General features: G+C 40.3%; 1 protein-coding gene across 3 annotated transcripts in view; it reads left to right on the forward strand.

Annotated features, from left to right (window-relative positions):
• Nucleotides 1-20,416, forward strand: part of LOC130163368 (copine-8) — an 85,199-nt gene that overhangs the window by 20,956 nt on the left and 43,827 nt on the right. For all 3 annotated transcript variants that reach the window (XR_008826468.1, XM_056367518.1, XM_056367517.1), the window contains exons 2-6: nucleotides 1,399-1,439; nucleotides 3,913-3,959; nucleotides 5,814-5,917; nucleotides 9,818-9,857; nucleotides 15,449-15,525. Coding sequence is in view for 2 of the 3 variants with exons in the window: in XM_056367518.1 (XP_056223493.1) it covers nucleotides 1,399-1,439; nucleotides 3,913-3,959; nucleotides 5,814-5,917; nucleotides 9,818-9,857; nucleotides 15,449-15,525 (309 nt within the window). In the remaining variant the exon portion in view is untranslated. The remainder of the gene's footprint in view (nucleotides 1-1,398; nucleotides 1,440-3,912; nucleotides 3,960-5,813; nucleotides 5,918-9,817; nucleotides 9,858-15,448; nucleotides 15,526-20,416) is intronic.

Here is a 20,416-nt window from a genome sequence, read left to right on the forward strand (position 1 = left end):
CATACAGGAACAGAGCGATAGAGACAACTGGAAGTGAGCTGCAAAAAGGAAAAAAAACAGCTCCAGTCAGAGAGGCTCTTACTGAAAACCAGCTTGCAGCCTGGATACTCTCCAGTAGCTGATGGTTTCAGGGCTTTGTCTGACAGCCTTTCAAAGTCTCTCACAATCCCTGGGATTGAAAGGATAACTGAAAGCATTACCCACATTTTGATGCCTTTGCTGCAACCAGGAAACGTCAGGGCACATTAAATGGATAAAAGAAAGTGGATTGGAGACTAGATTTTAATTCTTATCGAGGCCTTGAGTGATTTAACCTCGCTGACAAGTTAGTGAACCCTCTTCTCTTCTCTTCTCTTCTCTCTTCTCCAGACCATTAGTTCCCATCACTATCATTCATCTTATTATTCACAAATCAGAATTAACAATAAGGTCTCGTGCCACTTTCGTATCAGCTCATTAAATTTTCCCCCAGCCCTCCTCCCTGCTCTTTTTGGGGAACATAAATTCTTCAGGATTTTATTAATGTCCATCTCTGAATGAAACTCAATGGTTTGCTGAGACAGAGGACTGCTCAATGTATCACTGGTCGCAGAGAATATGAGGCCAGACCTAGTGTTTTTCAAGCATGAAATGAGAAGCCATAAAAATCTTAATTCCCATAAATAATAAGAGTCTGAATTTAAGTTGAAAACCGCTCTGTGCTATAACCTGAAGATAGTGTTGTTTATGGTGGCAGTAATTGCAAGATGTTTGCAGGGGTTCTTGTCAGTTCTCTCACTGTTTCTATGTGGCGAGGGAGGACTTGTCTGAATTGAAATGTTTTTAGGTTTTCAGTGTTGAACCTGTTTACGCTGCACAGGTGCTGTTGTGAACAATGAAAAGAAACACAATCTACATGCTTTTTGAATGCGGATTAATGCACATTTGTTGCTAGTAGTGAGTATTTATTGCAGCAGGAGGATGCCCGTGTTTATCACAGCGAGGGAACCTGTCACCCAGTGCAAAGTTGCGGATCATATCTTTTTTGTTTTTAATAGTTTTTTTTTTTTTTTTTTTGACAACACTGGAAAGAGGTAATCCGGGTTTAACTACACAGCAACACCTGTTAGTAGAATTCATGTTGTTTGATCTTTTCATGGGATTTATTGTTGGGGGAAAAAAAAAAAGTGACATTGCCAGGATTCTCCTTCAATAAAAATATATTTTTTTGTATTTTCACACCACAGGCATACTGTAAACAGAGCGTGATGGTAATGTGCTGACTCATGGCCAAACAGACTACATAAATAGTCTTTGTGTTAAAACGCATTCACCGCCACATTTGGAAGACGGATGATTTTCTTTCTCACCAAGGCAACCGTGTTTCTTAACTCCTTTTCACCCTTTGTGTCTCCACAGAAACCTGCTGGACAGAGACACCTTCTCCAAGTCAGACCCAAGTAAGATCGGCCCGTCTCTCTGTTTGTCTGTCACCCACGGCGATCACGTTTGTGTTTGTGTCAGTGTCTGATTGTTAATTGAGATCTTCGCTCCTAATCATTTCTGAGCGTCGCAATGGGGAGGGCAGTAATCAGAGTGGAAAAGGCAAGTGAAGTGTGTGTAGACTACAAAACATATAACATGCGTGAAAGTAATGTCAGGTTTCATCAAGTCAGTTTAATGTATGTACATTGCCCAAAATTACAAAAGGAGAGAGTAAAGAAAAGAAGGGAAAAGGTGGAAAATAAGGAGAATTAATAGAGTGTAAAGGAGTGCGAAATCAATTAGAGACTGAAGGAGGGTCTTTTCTGTAGCAGTACGTAGTCGTGAGTCACTCCTTATGTGTGTAAGTGTTTTTGTGCGAGCTCGGCTTGAGGCAGGTCTGACTAATGCACAAGAGAAAAACTAAGAAGCCTTTCCTTACAGACTCATAGAAAGGGTGTCAATCCTCCCCTTCTGTCCCCACAGTTAAAATCATTATAATAATACTGTTAGTGCCAGAGCAGTAAGGTTAAAGGAATAGTTTGACATTTTGGGTAATGTGCTTTATTGGCTTCCTTTCCCAGGGTTAGAGGAGAGTGATCCCACTCTTTTGTATGTCAGAGCTGTGGACTTAAACTGGTCTAATATGAGCCTTTACCTATTTGAGACCTGATGGGGAGCTGTAATTGGTTAGCCTCTAAAAAAAACACGTAGCTAAATATTTTCCTACCTTCTTTTCAATCAGGAGAGACTTCATTCTAAGCGAACAAACACACTTTATCAGCAAAACACTGATCGGTTACCGAAAAACACCTGAAGTCAACTGATTACAGGAAGTGGGATGAGAGAGAATTGTAAATGAATGAGGCCACAAAGAGGGATAGATACTTCCTGATTGAACTTATGCTTAGCTTCATACCCACTGCAGCCAATTTTCCTCCCGCAGCTATGCAAATGTTCTGCACAGAATCCTTTCAGTTATTAACACAACAGAAGGTGCAGAATAGGAATAATTCAGATACTTGCATATTTGCTTTCTTGCAGAGACATGGATGACAAGATTGACACACTCTCATGTCTCTTGCAGTAAATATAAGGAGGAGCTAGCAGCTGTTAGCTTAGCTAATCAACACGTTATATCTCAGTCATTAAATTCTTTCTACAACCAAAGTGTAGAAATGTAATGCTGTGGTCATGTGGCATAATATGTCTTGGTCAGTAAATAGCTCCTTGGCAGCAGTGTGTTAAGGCCACTTTCTTTGTACATGCTGGATGTATGTGTGTGGGTGTGTGTGGGTGTGTGTATGTGTGTGTTATAAGGAGTCTGAGTCGGTTGTAAGATCATCATTTATTAAAGACGGTATTTGTCATCTTGAGCTGTGTCTGAATTTGGGATTATGATATCACTTTTGGTGCTCTATACTTACTCAACAATACTCACACACACACACACGCACGCACACTGTCTTTGCAAAATATAGCACGTCAGCACATTTACAGTAGTGTGGGATCAAAATGACTCAAGCTGGTCATGATGACAGTGATGAACACGATGACGAGGATGACGGTGATTAGGAGGGGGAGGAGAAGCAGGAGGAAGCTTAGGCTTTACCCATACATTTAGGCCTGCTTTTATGCTGAGTAGCACTTGTGATTATGCTGAGCACGGTGACTTGTCTCCTGATCTGAACCAGCCTGACAGGGTGAAAGAGCAAGGAGGTAGAGGAGAGCGAACATCTGAGATACTGGAAATACAGAGATATGTCACCTGCTGGGAAAAATATCTTGAAAATCTAAAGAGCAGTGATCCAAAAGTACAACCGAGGCTCTAAGGTACTGGTGGGGGGAAAAAAACAAAAACATAAAGCCCCTTCAGTACATAAGCTGCAGGGCTGTAAAGAATATAAAGTTTCTATTATTGGTTTAAATCTGGGTCCCCAAAATATCACCTTCTGTTTCCCCCCCCAAAAAAGTGTGACACTCGCCTGTGTGTGGTATATCCGTCTGTCACTTATCTGAAAAGAACATCAAAGGTCTATGATGAGCGAGCTCAGTAATTTGCCTTGTTTCGTGAAATTGCGTAATAGCCCGAAATGATGTCTTTCACCGTCTGAAGATGGAAAATATATATTTGAGCTTCATGAATAAAACTATTAGCTGCTTTGATGTTGTTTTGTTATTTGTAATTCACACATTTCTGCTGTAATAGTCATATTCTAATGGATCCATGAAATACCATGACATTTGAGTTTGTTTTTATTTATTTGCTTTGTGTCTTATCAGAATAATGTTCCCTTCCCTTAGTTTCCAATCATTAACCAAAATGGTTGTTAAGAAAAATCCTATTGTACAGTATATGAGTGTTTTGAAGAGAATACTTGTATAACTATAGTGGATACTAGTATCAGTTTTAGCACATATATTAATGTTATATGTCTCTGTTCTTCACAGTTTGTGTTCTCTACACACAAGGCATGGGCAACAAGGAGTGGAGAGAGGTGAGTGTGTGTGTGTGTGTGTGTGTGTGTGTGTCACACAGTAGGAGTTATGTTGTGTTATCTAAAGCCCATCTTCACACAAAGTACTTTGTTTTAGTTTCAAATAAAGTTACAGGAGACTCCACTGGTGACAAATATGCAAGTTTCAAAACATCTTCACACTTCTTCAACTGTTCCTGCAGCATAATCCACATCTGTGCAGTCTGTATATTGTATTTTTGACTTTATATGTGTGTTACTCGCTATAGGGCTGGAGATATGGCCAAAAAGTTTACATTTAGATTTTCTTTTTTAAGCAAAATGTGGGGGAAAATTAAAAACAGACCTGACCTGCTGCAAAGTTGTCTCTGTTGTGTATATTCAAAACATGCCGGTTGTCCCATATAACTACAAACTGTCAGTACCAGCAACGCTGTCACCTAAAAGTGACATTCGTATTCCACTAAACTGTTTTCCCAGTTCTGTTGTGGTGGAGTCGTACAGAGGCGTCTGGGGTGGATGGGGTTCACATTCACAGTCCTGTGTGTGGTGAGGGTTATTCAGCAAAAACACTTTGGTTCAGGTTTGGGAAAGATTTTGGTTTTGGTTGAATGTAAAATGGACTTTTTCTTTATTAAAACGGACCATGATCTTTCCCAAACCTTCCCTAAACATAAGCATAAAAAAAAAAATTAAGAAGGCTGCTGCTACTGCAAGTGGATATTGGTTGTCTTTGAACATTCAAGTGTTACAAGTGACATGCTACGCATTGTAGAAATACAAGAAATTTTAATTAATCAAATTATTTTGATAATCTGTATATATGTGACTGTTGTAGCGGTGCGAGAAGACAAGTGAAGGGCTCACCAAAATCAGGATTCATCGTATGGGAACCGGGAATGTTATGGCAATTCATCCAATAGCTGTTGAGATATTTCTGTCTGGACCGATGTGGTGGACCGACCGTAAGACCGACATTGCCATCATAACAAGCAACGGTGCTAGCATAGCTAAAACAAATCGCCCAAATAATACAATTAAGGTTTAATTACTTGAATTATGGAATTTGGCTGATGTGAGGTTTCCATGTTTACGTGCTTTTCACACACTTTATTGCCACCGATTCCAGTATATTTATACCTATTGTCCAATTCAATACATTACACTAATAAAGCTGGCAGACAGAAAATGTAATTGGATACAGAATTGAAGAGAGTTTTATTAATTAAGCTGCACTAACGATATGAAACCCCGCTTTATTTGTGCTTGTAGAAACAACCAATAACTTGTTTGTGAGCATGTGTGCACTCACATATGACTGTACTGCAGTTACCACCATAATGAATATTCATGAATGTAAATGAGGGGGCAAATCCTACAGCCCCAATCATTCCCAGTTATTCATAGTTCTGAGTAGCCCATCATCTGCATGCATTATTAACAAGCTGAGTTAAATACCAAACCGGGACCTGCCTGACCCCCATTGACTTGATACTTCAGGTGCTCTGCATTCATTACTCTAAAGCTGTACATAATATCCTGTAACCAGCCTCTCCCCCCGATGTGTCTCCCGAGGGAAAAAACCTGCTGGTGATTAGTTATTCACATGAATCACTTCACAGAGTGCTTGTAAAAACAGTGATTTGTGTAAAAGCTTTCAAGTTTGGCGAGCTGCAGAAATATTAAAATGACAGATAATGGTTTCACAATAACGTCAGGATACTTTTACAGATTATGCAAACTTGGGGCATCAAACACACACAAACAGAATCTTTTTGGTCCACCGTTTAAAAAAAGCAGGAATATATTGAAGGGGGGGGGGGTTGTTTACCTAGGTATTCTTATCTGTCTTCTCTCTTTGCTTTCTTGGTCTAGTTTGGGAGAACAGAGGTGATTGACAACACATTAAACCCAGACTTTGTGCGGAAATTCATTCTGGACTACTTCTTTGAAGAGCGGCAGAACCTCCGATTTGACTTGTAAGTAAGGTCTACACCTGTGTTTGTGTGTGTGTGTGTCTCGTGTCATCGCAATATTAATATTTGCTGAGATTAGTACTTGGTCTGGCACCAGATGTTGTAAAGGTCAAATGGCATTTCAGGTGCCGGAGTTGATCTTTCATTCACCCAGTGTTAGAGGCCTCTGCTTGAAGCTGTCTCTTTGACATTATTAGTTGGATTTGTCGTCTGTGTGACCTCTGAAGAATTCCACATGTTTCCTGCAAAACCAGGAATTATTAAAGTTCATAATTATTTCATTCTAGATCTACAAAAATCTCGCTTTTATCGAATGTTTTATTTATTTACTTTTCAGTTGCCATAAACCAGCGTTTCTTTCTCTGCTCTCCTGCTCAAGTCAGTCACTCAATTAACATTCATCCAAACCACCTGGTTTTTGGCCTATTGTAAAACAATTAGAAGAGCAAGAGCTTCACTTGACACAAATATGAAATAGAGTTTGGTCAGAAACATCATTTCAACATTTGTCTTTTGTATGTTTCAACATTTAAAAGCTGTTTCCAGACTCATGCTAATATTACTTTATCCAAAGGTTATGCAGGGATGAATCTTCCTCCTACACCTTGACACTACCAGACAGTGATGTTACCGTATTTTACTGGGAGGCCTTCTTTTGCTCTCTATATTAGGTGACAGCAGCTTTAAAAGCAGTATTGGTATTGGTCCAGTATTATTTTTTACTACTGATACAGTATTTGGCAGATTGTAACATTGGCATGAATACGGCAAAGTACTTCCTCCAAATTAGCCACAAATTAAGAAGCTAAACTTGCTTCGCATCTGACTGAAGTCTCTTGCAGAACTGTGATTGGTATTAGTATTGGCTGGGAAAGTACTGGATATTGCTGGTTTCACAAATAGATCGATAGATTGTCAAATTACAGATACAAATATCATTGCACCTTTCATAATTTTAAATTTATACTATTTATACTGTGCTGTATATCCACGAGGAATAAGCTTTATAACTACATCTCACACTTACTCTGGGTTCCTTTGCCTATAGAGGAATAAGATGTGGGCTAGAGGAGACAGCCATTATTAAAGCACCAGACTGCCTGTAGGTGACGGTATTCTCTTTCTCAATTTGCGCTCAGATCGCATTTCTCATTGAATTACAGAGGGGATTTCAGTGGCTTTATTTTATTAGACGGAGACTAATTATATTATAATATATGAACCAAGGAGCCACACTGACAACCCAACTGGGATCTGAAAGTTAGACTGTGAAGAGGAGGAGTTAGTGTGTCTGCATGTGTGCCTGTTTGTGTGTATTTGCCCATGAGGGAAGGAGGGAGAGAGGAGTACTGTTAATTACTGCAACAAAAGTAAAGAAAAGTGTTTATCACACACTGTCCTTACTGGGTAGAAAATAGATATCTTGCTATTTAAGTTCATGTGACAGTAGATCATCGTGCAGTAATGTTTGTGTGCATACATGAGTGTCTCCGCTGGTTGCTCTGTCGCAGCACATACTCATGTCGTCATCTCACTAGAGAAGTGTGGCTAGAGTTCACGTGGACAGACGTACTCCAAGACCAAAGCAAAACCGGTGTGCGCATTCCCACATACCGTGTGACACCCATGGTGACAATGTTGTGTGTTTTGCGTGCGCACGTGTTTGTGGCTGTGTGTGTGCTTTAGCACTGGTGACCATAACAACCGCTTGAATGTGTTTTTCTTATGCCTTTTTATAATCTTTTTTTTTGTTTTTTGTCATTAGAATAGGTGTCAAATTCCGTTCCAGTGGGTTGTGAGAAATGTGTGTGTATCCATATAGATGTCCGAACGTGTTTTTGTATGTGCTCCGTGAAGACATACAGTACACACACTAGTTCTGCTCTGACATTTTCATACCCTGGACATGTAGGGACATCTGTGTTGTGTTGTGTGTCTCTGCCCTCTCATTTGTTTAGGGAGCTGTATAAATGTATGAATGCCTCTGTGGTTGCTGTCTCTGGAGTGCTTTCCTGAATGAAACTGAGCATCTGAAGAACAGAACAGCACGCCGGCTTTTTGCTGGTCTTTGTGTGAGTGTGTATGTGTGTTAACGCTGCTCTCATTCAGGGCCTGCATCACTAAGCATTCCTCACTTTAATGTCCGCTCAGACACGCATGTGTGTGTGTTTTGTACATGTGTGTGTGGGTCTAACAGCCATAGATAGCTGCTGCAGAGGGTAACACAGTCAGAGATGATAGCAGATGAAAGACAGTTTCCTCCCTCAGGCCTGTGTAGTTGGGATGAGTAGTAGGTTATGAAATGCTACAGTGTGTCCTCTTAATGTGAATTATGAGACTGCACCTTTCTGCAAGTCTGTATCACCATTAGTGGTTTGCATTTCAAAGCAGTTCAGCTTAGTATTTGTATCACATAACTGTTAAAAGTGCTGGGTATTACCAATGACTTCCCCATTCGATTCAGTATAGATTCAGTGAGAGATATTTCAGTTCCAATACCAATTGTGCTTTGATATGAATGAGAATCGGCTTCTTCTTCTTCTTTTGCTATCGGCTTCTTCTTGCACATCTTGCATATGGATTTGCTTTAGTCCAACTCTTCGCTGTCTTCATACTTTTTAAATTCAAAATGCAACTTTAGACATGCACCTTCAGTGGAGCCACGTCAGACATTTGTTTTTTGTTTTTTTTGGCTCTCACATAACCAGATCTCACCACTTCCATGGGAGACTGTAAAAGGCAACTGAAGATTGATTTGAATCAGAGAATTTTTTTTTTTTTTTTTTTCACCCTAGCCCTAACGCTTAGTCTAATTCTGCAAACACTTTTATTTTTCCATGCTCAACATTATGTGCTTGTAGTAAAACTGGGGGTCTGAATGATAAGTTCACATGGAAAGTAGGAGATTTGTGTGAATTGTATTTTTATGTTTCCCCAAGCAAAAAAGAGAAAAACAAATTGAATGGAGACTGTATGGTATGGCTGTTGATTTGTCAAGTGTTTCTAGACTAGAGGATGGATAGCTGGCTGTGTGGTTCGCACAGTTTTGATGGTAGAGACACTGAATGTTTAAAAAAAGACTGAACCCAAGCGCTGTAGGGGAGATATCACACAATTGTATTTAATCGTTTTAAATACTCAGTCATGCCTCAGATTCATATTCATTGAGTCCAAATTACTCAATGTGCAGCACACACATCCACAGATACACACCGCTTGTACATTATACAGAACATTTTCGTAATGTAACTAAATTGCCCCTCATTCCCTCCCCAAAATATTACCCAGCAAAGGGCAATCCATTTTTAGTGGTGGGTGAAATGACCTGAAATTGCTGAGTGAATGGCTTGTCTGATTGCTTCTCATTCTTTAGAGTAGCCTCTGCACTGGAGGGGCCATTTCTGGACACATTTTTCCTCTCTGCAAGTATTATGTGTACGAGAGGCCTGCAGGTGGAATGGAGGATTAAAAAATGTGAATCATTTTCAAACATACATCACAAAAATAGCGCAATGGCCCAGTAAAAGTAACACTAATGAGCAGAGATTGAAACCCAAAGGGAGGACAGTCACTTAGTTACATATTTGCTCACTAGCACAGCATTTCTCAGTTTCTGTTCATCGCTCTCTCACAAGCACAAACACATATACTCTCACAATCATGTGTGACTGCCAATTAGTCCATTTAGTGTCACTTTAATGGAGGATGCCTGTGAGCCTGTGATGTTGGGAAGTGAACTACCCGGAGCCTCTGGTGAGGTCTTCGCTGACAAGCTGCTTGGCCCCATTACTGATTTCCCCTGTCTGTAATCCCTGTTGTGTTTGCCAGCTGAGCTCCCGTCATCCTCCATCGCTTTCTGATGCACTGACTCTCCTGCTCTCTTTTTTTTTTTTTTTTCTGTAGGTATGATGTTGACTCCAAGAGTGCCAACCTGTCAAAACACGTGAGTACCAGAACTTGTCTTTATTACGTGTGTTTTCGTGTGCACATGGAGGTGTGTGTGCCTTCACATTTATTTCTGTCCCTCTGCACACTTTTGTTGATTTCATTGTGTGGGTGTGAGTGAGTGTTTGTGTGAGCATGATTGCTGTCCTTGTCATTACCTCCCATTAGCCTCATTTCAGCCGCATAACAGTAATCTGGCCATTACAATGAGTGTGTTTATCATCTACTGTAATAACACATTCCCGGAATGGCCTGTTGTTCATTTAGAAATTAAATAAACACTGATTTCCCCTGTCCACCCTGCTTTTTTTCCCCCATTGATAGCAGTGATTAGCATAATGGTAATTAGAACTAATAATGTGATAATTTGGTCTTTGCTGGCAAAAAAAATAGCTGTATCCTGCCTACTGCATCATGGGGACTGTAGTTCAAAGAGGCAGATGCAGCTTGGACTTAAGCAAAGGTTTTCCATAGTTATTTTTAGAGCAGTTGCCAGTTGTTTTCCAGTGTTCAGTTTATTTCTGTTCACTGGACCAAGAGATCACAACCAGTCAGTCAGTTCGTCTTGTTTGATGAACTGAGTAGAGTAACATGTAGTTATTAGCTAATAGCTAATGCATCAAGATGTATTAGAAGCCCTGTTTGGACATGGACATTTAGCACATGTGGTGTCACCATTTTGTAATTTAAAGGAATAGTTTGAAATTTGGGGAAATTCAGGAAACATTTTTTTTGTTGAGTGTTAGACATACATGACAGTTGTATCAATCTTCTCATCTGTTAAATATGAAGCTAGTTAGCATAAGTTATCATGTTAGCAAGACTGGATGAAGGGGCAAACAGCTGACCTGGCTCTGTCCAGATGTAACAAAGTCCACCCCACCCCACCACCCCACCCCCATCACCTCAACCCCATTAAAGAACACATTACGTCTATATGTTTAAACTGTACAAAAACTGAAGTGTACAAACGACAGTTTGCCATTTTAACTGAACTATTCCTTGGACTAGTTTCCAGGCAACCAACAAAGTTATTGGTAAGTTACTGGTCGCAGCCAAGAAACAATCAAACAGGCGGATCCAATTTCCAGTCTTTATGCTAAGATAAATTAGCTAGCTGCTGGTAGTAGGTTTATGCTTGTAGAGAAATTAATTGTATCCGCCTTCTTATCTAACTGTTGTGAGCAAGAAAACGAATAAGCGTATTTCCCGGCATTTCTAACTTTTCCTGTCAAAGATGGCAGTTATTTTTCAACAAGAGCAAATGACTGTTTAAACTGACAGCTTTGATATATTTAGTTTGCTGATCAGTGTGCAATTCCTAGAGCTCTGTGTCTGACTGTAATCTCGTGTGCTCACATCTGTTTTCATGAAATCAGCTTTACAGTGATATCTGAGACATGTTTGAGCAGCTGTTTGCTGTGGTAACAGCAAACAATGACCTGGTCTGTCACTGTCCAATGCAAGGAAGTCATTCAGCAATAAAAATGATGGGAGGCAATAAACAACAATACAATAGCACCAAAAACAAAGTGGATATCAGTCTCATTTAGCTGTTTTTTTCCACTCATAAACTCTTATCTAGCCATCTGGATATTTACATTACAGCTTCAGTGTGTGCAAAGGCCAATGTGCAATCATGCATCACCTGCTCTGCAGTTTTTGGCCACTCCCTGGAAAATAATTATTACAATATAGATCTTTGTGTGTGAGTGTGTCCATGAAAAAGCTACACTCACTTTACTTTGGTGCCCCAGTCCGCCTCTACACAGAGCTGCCCCGAGGTGCCACATTCTAGCCCTTAGGCCTTTCTCAGTGTTTGCTTTGCACTGTTCAACCCAACCAGTCCGCCCACATAGCATATAACATAGACACACAGTCACATGACCTCCCCATTTGTGTAATAAACAAAAGGGAGGAGTGATGTCACTGGAAAGAACAAAAGGAGACAAGAATTGTGAGAACTGAGGTGAAACTTAACAACATGTCAATTCAATATTAACCGTAAGTGCTACTAATTACTATTAAATTGAGAATTTTTCTTTTGAGTACTTGATTTTTTTTATAGTTCACACCCTTGAACAGACAATAAACTATTTTAGACTTTATTTCAGCAACTTAACAGACTGGGCCGATCCAGTCATATTTTAATGGATTAGTATTGATTAAAATAATGTAGTTTAAAACCGATCCTTTCATCACTGTACCCTGGTGTGTATTGTCCACCTCAACCAGCCAGTAGTGTGCAGGATTTAGGGAGATCTATTAGCAGAACTGGAATATGATATTCATAAGTATGTGTATAATCACCTGAAACTAAGATTTGTCGTGTTTTCGTTAGTGAGCCCTTTATATCTCCCTCATGGAGCCTGCCATGTTTCTACAGTAGCCCAGAAGACACAAACCAAACACTGGCTCTAGAGAGGGCGTTTTTACGTTTTTACGCTGCCTGAAAGCCATCGCATGTTCTTCTACACGCTTGGAAAAGGAGGGGTAAGGGGAGGGGTATTCAGTTGGTTGCAAACCTCACAGCTAGATGCAACTAAGTCCTACACACTGGTCCTTTAATACAGCCGGGCTTTACTGTGCAGCGTGCCCTTGTTAAGCCAGTGAGAATTAGCGTGTGTGAACATGAAGTATTATCTCGGCACAGCAGTGAATAACAAGTCCAGACCTTGATACAGATACATAGACTCCCTAAGCGCCAACGTTAATGATTGTTAGCAAAGCAGTGTAGAAAACATTCAGCTGCAGCTTCTCATTTTTGTTGAACGTTGCATTCAGTGGTTAAAATAACAAACGTCGCTGGCAGTACGTCATATCAGCTAATTAATGTTAGATCAGTGTGTAACTCGTTGACAGTCCTAAATTAAACTTGGCTGTGGTCGGTTTGTGTGCTCTCTGCACACTACTGTCAGTACTTGTCAAAGATAGTTTGCGAGGGAAGAATCAGTCAGAAAACTTTGTTTTAAATGATTTCTGGTTGCGTGTTCAGGTTCTTGTAGGAAGCTCTGGTTTCTAACCTGGAAGGCGTTAAAGCCATTGCTGTTAACCTGGAGCTCCTAACAAGCCAAAAGGTTTAAATCATGGGGTATATAGATACAGATATAGTTGATTTACCTATGGCATACAAATGACATTTACATCCAGTACGAAGGAAAAGTGAAGAAAGTGAGTAAGTGTGGTACATTTTGGTTTATATTGTTTGTACTGCATAGAATAACTAAATCAGTGTCTGCCACTTGATGTGGGAGGTGACATCAGTGTTGAAGGGCCTGTATGGTCAGTAGTTGCTCTCTCTCTCCAGTAATTCTTCGCAACCTTTACCTTGAGCTCAGTTTTTAGAGATGCAGTTTTAAAATAGCTAAATAGAAGCCATTCAATGGCATTCAGCAACTGTATGAAACTAAATGTGGACACATTTATTTCATCACAGTGAAAGACTCCCAGTCTCTCAAAAGCAAGTTTAGTCCCTTTTAGGATTTTCTCTCCTCGTTTTATGTCACTTTATTGTCCCTCTTGATGCATTCATTCCTCTTGTGCTTCCCTTATCTCCTTATCTTGTCTTTTCCTCTCACTATGGCGTTCTGTCATCTTTCCCTGTCATACCCTTGTTCTTTCACTTTCTCTCCATCTCTCCATTTCCCATTTCTCCCCCTCACTCTGTCTTCCCTCCCCCTTGCCTCACTTTCTTGAAATCAATAATCTCATACAAGAAGAGACAGGCATGTTGGCTCAGAGGCAGCGTACTATCTAACAGGCCCTCGATGCAGGTCTCAGGAGGGAAAGACGGAGAGCCAATCCATTAGATGGTGTTTTAGCATGGGAGCTTTAGGCTGCAGGCACACCTGGGAACTGGGTGAGAACGAGCGTGGAATATAGAGGGAAGGGTGGAGAGAGTGGGGAAGAGTCACACAGAGAATGCACTAATTTGTGTCTCTATATGCAGATACATAGGAAGCCAGGCTGATCCCATGTTGTGCTCCAGGTCCATTTTGAATACATTTCAGAAATGCATTACAAATCACAGACAGTGCCATTTATTTGAAATGAGTTGGGAATCTAATTCATGGGTATTTTCTAAAGTGCATTTACACGCTTTTCTGCTCGGCATCCATCTGACAACATAAAACCACCACAACACCTGGAAAAACTAGGGGAACCCCTTTTTAAAGATTCGGCTTTTATAATGGATTTTTACCTTGTAACTCATAGAATTGTCATTTACTAATTTACTTATCCTTTATATGTGAGTTATAAGCCAAAAGTAAGACTTACTTTGGGGTTGTCAGGTCGTGAGATATGATGTGTTAATTAGTGAGCTAGCTGTTTCCCTCTGTTTCCAGTCTTTGTGCTAAGCTATGTTAGCTGGCTGCTGAAAACCAAATACACATATTTCCCAAAATGTCCAACTTTTCCTTTAATAAACGGTTACTTACAACATGTAAACCTTTTATAAGGAGTTACATATTAGAGTGGTGCCAATCATTGTCTGTCTGCTTACACCCCCCCTTGAAACCCTCTGCTCTGGATCTCAGTCTTACTGTATCTATCAAACAGTTAATTTTTTCTGGAACATTACTTAATGGAGCTACACCCACACAACTATCTTTTTCACATTAACTCTTTTCCTAGCCCATGCTGTCATATATTTAGCCATTAGTTGCACGCAGCCAATTTACCGATGGACCTCATGCTGGCAACAGCCGCAGTTGCTAGGAGATCTGTGACTTCACTGCACAGCCTCTACATCAGACACGGGGGAGGAAAAAAAAAAAAAAAAACATTTTAAAGTGTTATTTAAGCACTTATTGTGGCCAAAACAAATGAGTTTATGGCAAAGTAAAGTCATGTGACTGTACGCAGGCATCAATAATGACACAGGCAAGCTAGAGAGGCAGACATAAAGCGGGGTCGATGGATAGAGATAGAGACAGAATAACACAAGAGGCTAATCAATGGAGCAAAGAGAATCCATTATGTTAGTGCTGCTTGGAGCTGCTCCAGTCAGATATTAGAGACAGAGTCCAGTAATGAAATATGTTCCCACCAGTGTGCCCCCTGGTGAAAGAGGGACGGCGATGGCATGTTTCTTTAATAGCTTCCCTACATCAGAAGTTGTTTTTATACTCATAAAACTCATATTTTACGCTGGATAAACTGATAGCCATTTTATTTCTGCTGACAGACAAACATAACTGTCTCCAGAACTGATACACATGCATTTTCTACTTCTCTCCCATCTCTCTTTTCCCTTCTGTCGGCATCAGCTGTAAAGTTTCATTATGTGATGGCGGTTTAATTTACAAGGAAAGTGCCAAGGGAGCAGAGAGGGGCTGGTGTGAGGGCTGGTGGGAGGAAGGCTCGATATCCTTGCCAATAATATGATGTCAATTGGGAATGCAGAGGTGTTTAAAAGGGTTTGGGCCAGCAGGCCTGCTCTCTGCAGAGATCAGGGAGGGGAGTAATTTTTGTGTTAGTTTTGTTTCATTGGATTTTGTATGTATATTTTGTGTGTTATGCCTTGTCTGAATCACAGAAAGGTTTTTTTTTTGTTTTTAAACTGGCTCATTTCTCTCTCGCTGACAGGATTTTCTGGGCCAGGCCTACTGTACTCTCGGAGAGGTGGTTGGTTCGTTGGGCAGTCGCTTGGATAAAGCTCTAGGGTGAGTATGTGTGCCCATAGCTGCCAATATTTCAATGATTATCTGACCAATGTTGATTTATGGTCACTGCAAACAAAATGAAATGACTACCAAGGCTGTCGGGAGTTACTGTCATGTCACGGTGCAAGCTTGTTTAACATCTGCATTCGTTCCACAAAGTTTGTTCTCCCTTATAAAAGCTCTCTGCCACTTATGCCTGAAAAATATGATGACTGAGGGAGGTGTCGTAAACATCCTTTTAGCAGTCAGTGATCTTGACATGAGTTGCTGCAGTTCTCTACAGTGACAGTTTTGTGATAGTGGTTGATAAGTGTAGTATAGTATATACATATATATATATATATATATATATATGGTGGAAGATGACTAAGTACATTTACTTCTGTACTTAAGTACACTTGTACTGTGTGTATTTATATTCTGCTATTTTATACTTCTGCTTAACTACTTTCCAGAGGGAGCTACTTTTTAACTCCTCAACTTTAGTTACTCATTACTTTGCACATTCAGATTAATCATGTATAATCAACTCAGAAATTACGATGTGCTATCATAGGCTAACGTATGATAAGACTTGATTGACGCCTGGGGGAAATTCACAAGCAACATAAAGTAATTAAAATCAGCTGCACCTCATCACTGTATCAGTAATTATAATCCAGTAATATAGTATACATTTTTCTGCATAATTAGTTCTTTTACTTCTGATGCTTGGTACTTAGTATATTTTGATACAAATACTTTTGTGCTTTTAATTGAGCAAAAATTTGAAGACATGAATTCAAAAGCCAATTTATACCTTCCGCATCTGCTTGTCTGCGACGGTCCGCTGTGGGCAGCATGACCACCCATGTCTGTGTGCTGCTCAAAATTTGTGTCTGCATGGACTGTCCGCATATTATACAGCCAGCAGGCAATTAGCATAGCTTAGCATAAAGACTTGAAGCACAGGGAAACAACCAGCCTACAGCTCTAAAGCTCCATATAAAAACAAATGTAAAAACAACAATTTTTGGTTTTAAGGTGAATTAAATACTGGACTGTATCTTCATTTTCTTCAATTTTCTTTTTTTTAGAAATACAAGTAGTGGGCTGTTTCAAAGAACTGCACAGTACTTGATTTGTGATTCATGCAGAGTTTGCAATTATCATCCAAGAAGTTTGGTAAATGACTCTTTGTAACCATCTGTGAGACTGTAAAACCACTTGACTTACTAACAAGGTGGCTTGTTAAGAAGCAGTGTGAAAGTCAGTATATCCATGAGAAAATCAATGAAGTGCTGTGAGTCACGTAAGCTACAGTTACAGCTCAGTGGAGGAAACTATTCTCCAGTGTGTCGGCCGTGAGATGTGTTTGCATTTACTCAGTAGAGAAGAGGAGCAGTACATACCTACAGTAGTTGCTAATTAACATACGCACCAACATACACATGTGTCGCATGCACACAAACCTCCTACACGCCTGAAGTTTTTCCTGCATATCACAACACTGAGCCTCATTACATTGATCGTGTTCATCGGGCTTGTTAGGCGGCCCGTCCTCTGCAGCAACACGTAGCATCGGATTGTGTGTTTGGGTATACATGTGTTTTCGCACATGTATGTTCACAAAGGTGTGAGCTTAATTATACTTCCTCATTCCTTTTTGTTGTTGTTGTTGTTGTTGTTGTTGTTGTTGTTGTTGTTGTTGCTGTACCAGCGCTGCAGGTTTACAAAGTGTTCTGAGTGCAGGAAGTTATTTGAAGTTCATGAAAATGATGACGTCTAAGGAGAAGCATTACATAATAGGTCAAATGAGCCCGCACCTTTGGAGGTTGATGTACCCATAACAATGCAAGCTAAATACATGAACCCATTAAGTTGAATTCTTTTATTTCTATTTCTTTATTTGTTTAAGGAAGGCTGAATTCACACACAGTAACATAAGGTGCATTATACGTTAAGATCACTGCTGTCAGAGTTACCTGTGGATTTTGATACTATATAATGTTTAATATAGGACTAAAATGGGGCATATTTCCCACACTCTGAAGTGTATTATCCTTCCAATTCTCACCAAATAACTAATGGTAAAGACAAATAATTACTGCTCTTCATCTTTAATTTGTTTTATGAGAATCATTGATTATTGACAGAACACTGGATCATTATCACCACACTGTACATCTACACATAAATCCAATTTTCTCCTACGCATATTAACATGTAGAAACAGACAAAACAGCTGACAAAAGCAGTACAAAGTTTATATTGTGTACACCATTGTTTCTGCAGCTGCCCCTCTGTGCCCCTTTAAAACACAAAGTTACGATTAGACGATGCTCAGAAGTCGTTTGAAATTAAACAGAGGCCAGGTATTTTCATAAAGACATCCACACTGACAGCGAGCTGTTTCTATTTTGGAGATATTGTGAAGGTGAACCACATCTTTTCAGAGGCTGCCGTTGGCTCAAATCAGCTGCAACAATTCCACACTATCTCTCTATTCACTGATATTATACAATCCACTACATCGGGGGAAAGCTGGGATGTAGATTACAAAGCTCTTCTGCATCAAACATAACAAAATGAATGTAGAGGTATGTGAGTATCAACTTGCACTGAGCAACTGTTATAACAGATATTTGATATTAAAATACTTTGATCAAAATCAGCAGCACAATCTGTTTCATTTGGCGGCCTAACAAGGATATACAGTATCATTATCTACTTTCATCCACAATGTGGCTCTTTTGGCCTCCTTCTCACATGTTTTCTCACAGTTGAAGCCCACTTGGCTTCCTTTCAATTGTGTTTTTCAATCCAATTTGCTTCTTCATTTGAAGCCTTGATGAGCCCTGAGATCTAAAAAAGGGGGGTGTTATGGAGCGAAATGAGAGCCAAGCTGGCATCCCATCACTGAACATCGTCAACAACCTGGCAACCTGGGTGTGTGCGCGCTTGTGCCTTTTTAGTGTATGTGTGTGTGTGTGTGTGTGTGTGTGTGTGTGTGTGTGTGTGTGTGTGTCGCTAATCCTTATGGTTTCAAAGCAACACAGTCATCCACTTGAGCAACAATCGCCATCGCCATGGTGATTGTAGTGGCAGGTTTCCCACTCAGAACGAGCGAGAGAAAGAGAGAGAGAGGGAGGGAGAGAGAGCACCTGTCTGTGCATGTATGTATGTGTGTGTGTGTGTGTGTGTGTGTGTGTGTGTGTGTGTGTGCACATGCCTATATGTGCACCGTGGACTCCGCCAAAGTGCAAAATGATGTCTATCTTGAAAGCTCTACTTAAGAAACCCCTCCCTCCATTTCACTCTTCATCATCCGCACATTTTTACACACACACACACACACACAAGCACGCATGAACACAAACACACACACACACACACACACACACACACAAACACACACATTCTTGTAGTCATTTGGTAATGGTGACCTTATTGCAAAACCTCTACTGCTCCTCTGGCGCTATAGCCTCTTCCTGAGGAGCTTGTAATAAGAATGCCACAATAAACTTTAAGTCGTATATTTTTACTAACAGGAGGGTGATTAAGTCTATATATAGTATATTAAAAAGTCCTTAATTTAATCACGAAAGCTTTTTAATGTTGAGACAAGAAATCACATTGACCCAAACAGGACAGGATTTACCGCTGCTCATTTAGATATAAAGTTTGTTGTCCTTGAGATAAGTCTATTTTTTTTTTTTCAAATTTAATTGTTTGGCCTGGTTCTCAATAGACCACCACCCGCTCTTGAGATTTTCCCTGAGGTTAACAGATTAGATGATTGTTAATGATGCTTAAGGCGGTCCATGCTGTCAAACTACTATGTAATATATCTTGTCTGTGACGTTATCGTAATTACTGGGAGGAAAGGTTGTGTGACTTGTTGCAGGAAATAGAGGGTTTGTCCTTTCATATTTAAACACAGTCTAGTGTGGAGAATATAGGAGTAGTTTCAGGTGCTGAGGACATTCACTCTCCACATGCAGTATTGTGCCACATTACTGCAAAAATATGCAGCTAAACACTGATGGAAATGCGCTGTTAAATTTAATTATGCCACAGGTGTCATATAGAGCATTTGAAGACTTTGTTTTTAAAGGAGTCACGAGTGATTCGGTGCAGAAATAGAAACACTGTCAACAGTTATTAAAAACAAAGGTACCGAGGCTACAGCTGTTGAAGTCATTGTCTTGCTGAGGTTGTGCGTGTGTATGTCTATGTGTGTGTATGTGTATCTGTGTGTTAGACTTCGTCAGTCAGACACACACCTGCATCCTAACACGACAGGGGGGATCTTTAACAATTTTAATGAGTACTAATTACAGCTAATTACACTGTTCAATCAAACTCCAGTGGGCATTTGGGTGTGTGCGAGTGTGTGTGTGTGTGTGCGTGTGTGTGTGTGCGTGTGCGTGTGTGTGTGCGTGTGTGTGTGTGTGTGTGTGTGTGTGTGTGAGGCAGAGCAACTGAGAGCATCAGGGAGAAACCAGCAACAGGAAGCGACACATTGACAAGTACAGTATTGTGTATTGCAGGGCTCCTAGCTGACCAGAAGTGTGTGTGCGTGTGTGCGTGTGTGCGTGTGTGTGTGTGTGTGTGTGTGTGTGTGTGTGTGTGTGTGTGTGTGTGTGTGTGTGTGTGTGTGTGTGTGTGTGTGTCTTGTGTATTACATTTGCCTCTGTGTATTGTGATTACTCACAGCTGCTCTGTTGCCCCTCAATATTTTGAAGGTCTCGTATTGTATAAAGTGAGATTTTCATGTCTTCTTGGATTATAAAGCATGTAACACAGCCTGTGTTCAGGAACTGAGCCTCAAAACAAGCAGTCAGTAACTTCCGCAACTTTATGATTTCACAACAAAGCAGTCACTCGCAACCAAACCCCAAGCCCCGCC

Source organism: Seriola aureovittata, chromosome 22, assembly GCF_021018895.1.
Source record: "Seriola aureovittata isolate HTS-2021-v1 ecotype China chromosome 22, ASM2101889v1, whole genome shotgun sequence".
Taxonomy (NCBI): domain Eukaryota; kingdom Metazoa; phylum Chordata; class Actinopteri; order Carangiformes; family Carangidae; genus Seriola; species Seriola aureovittata.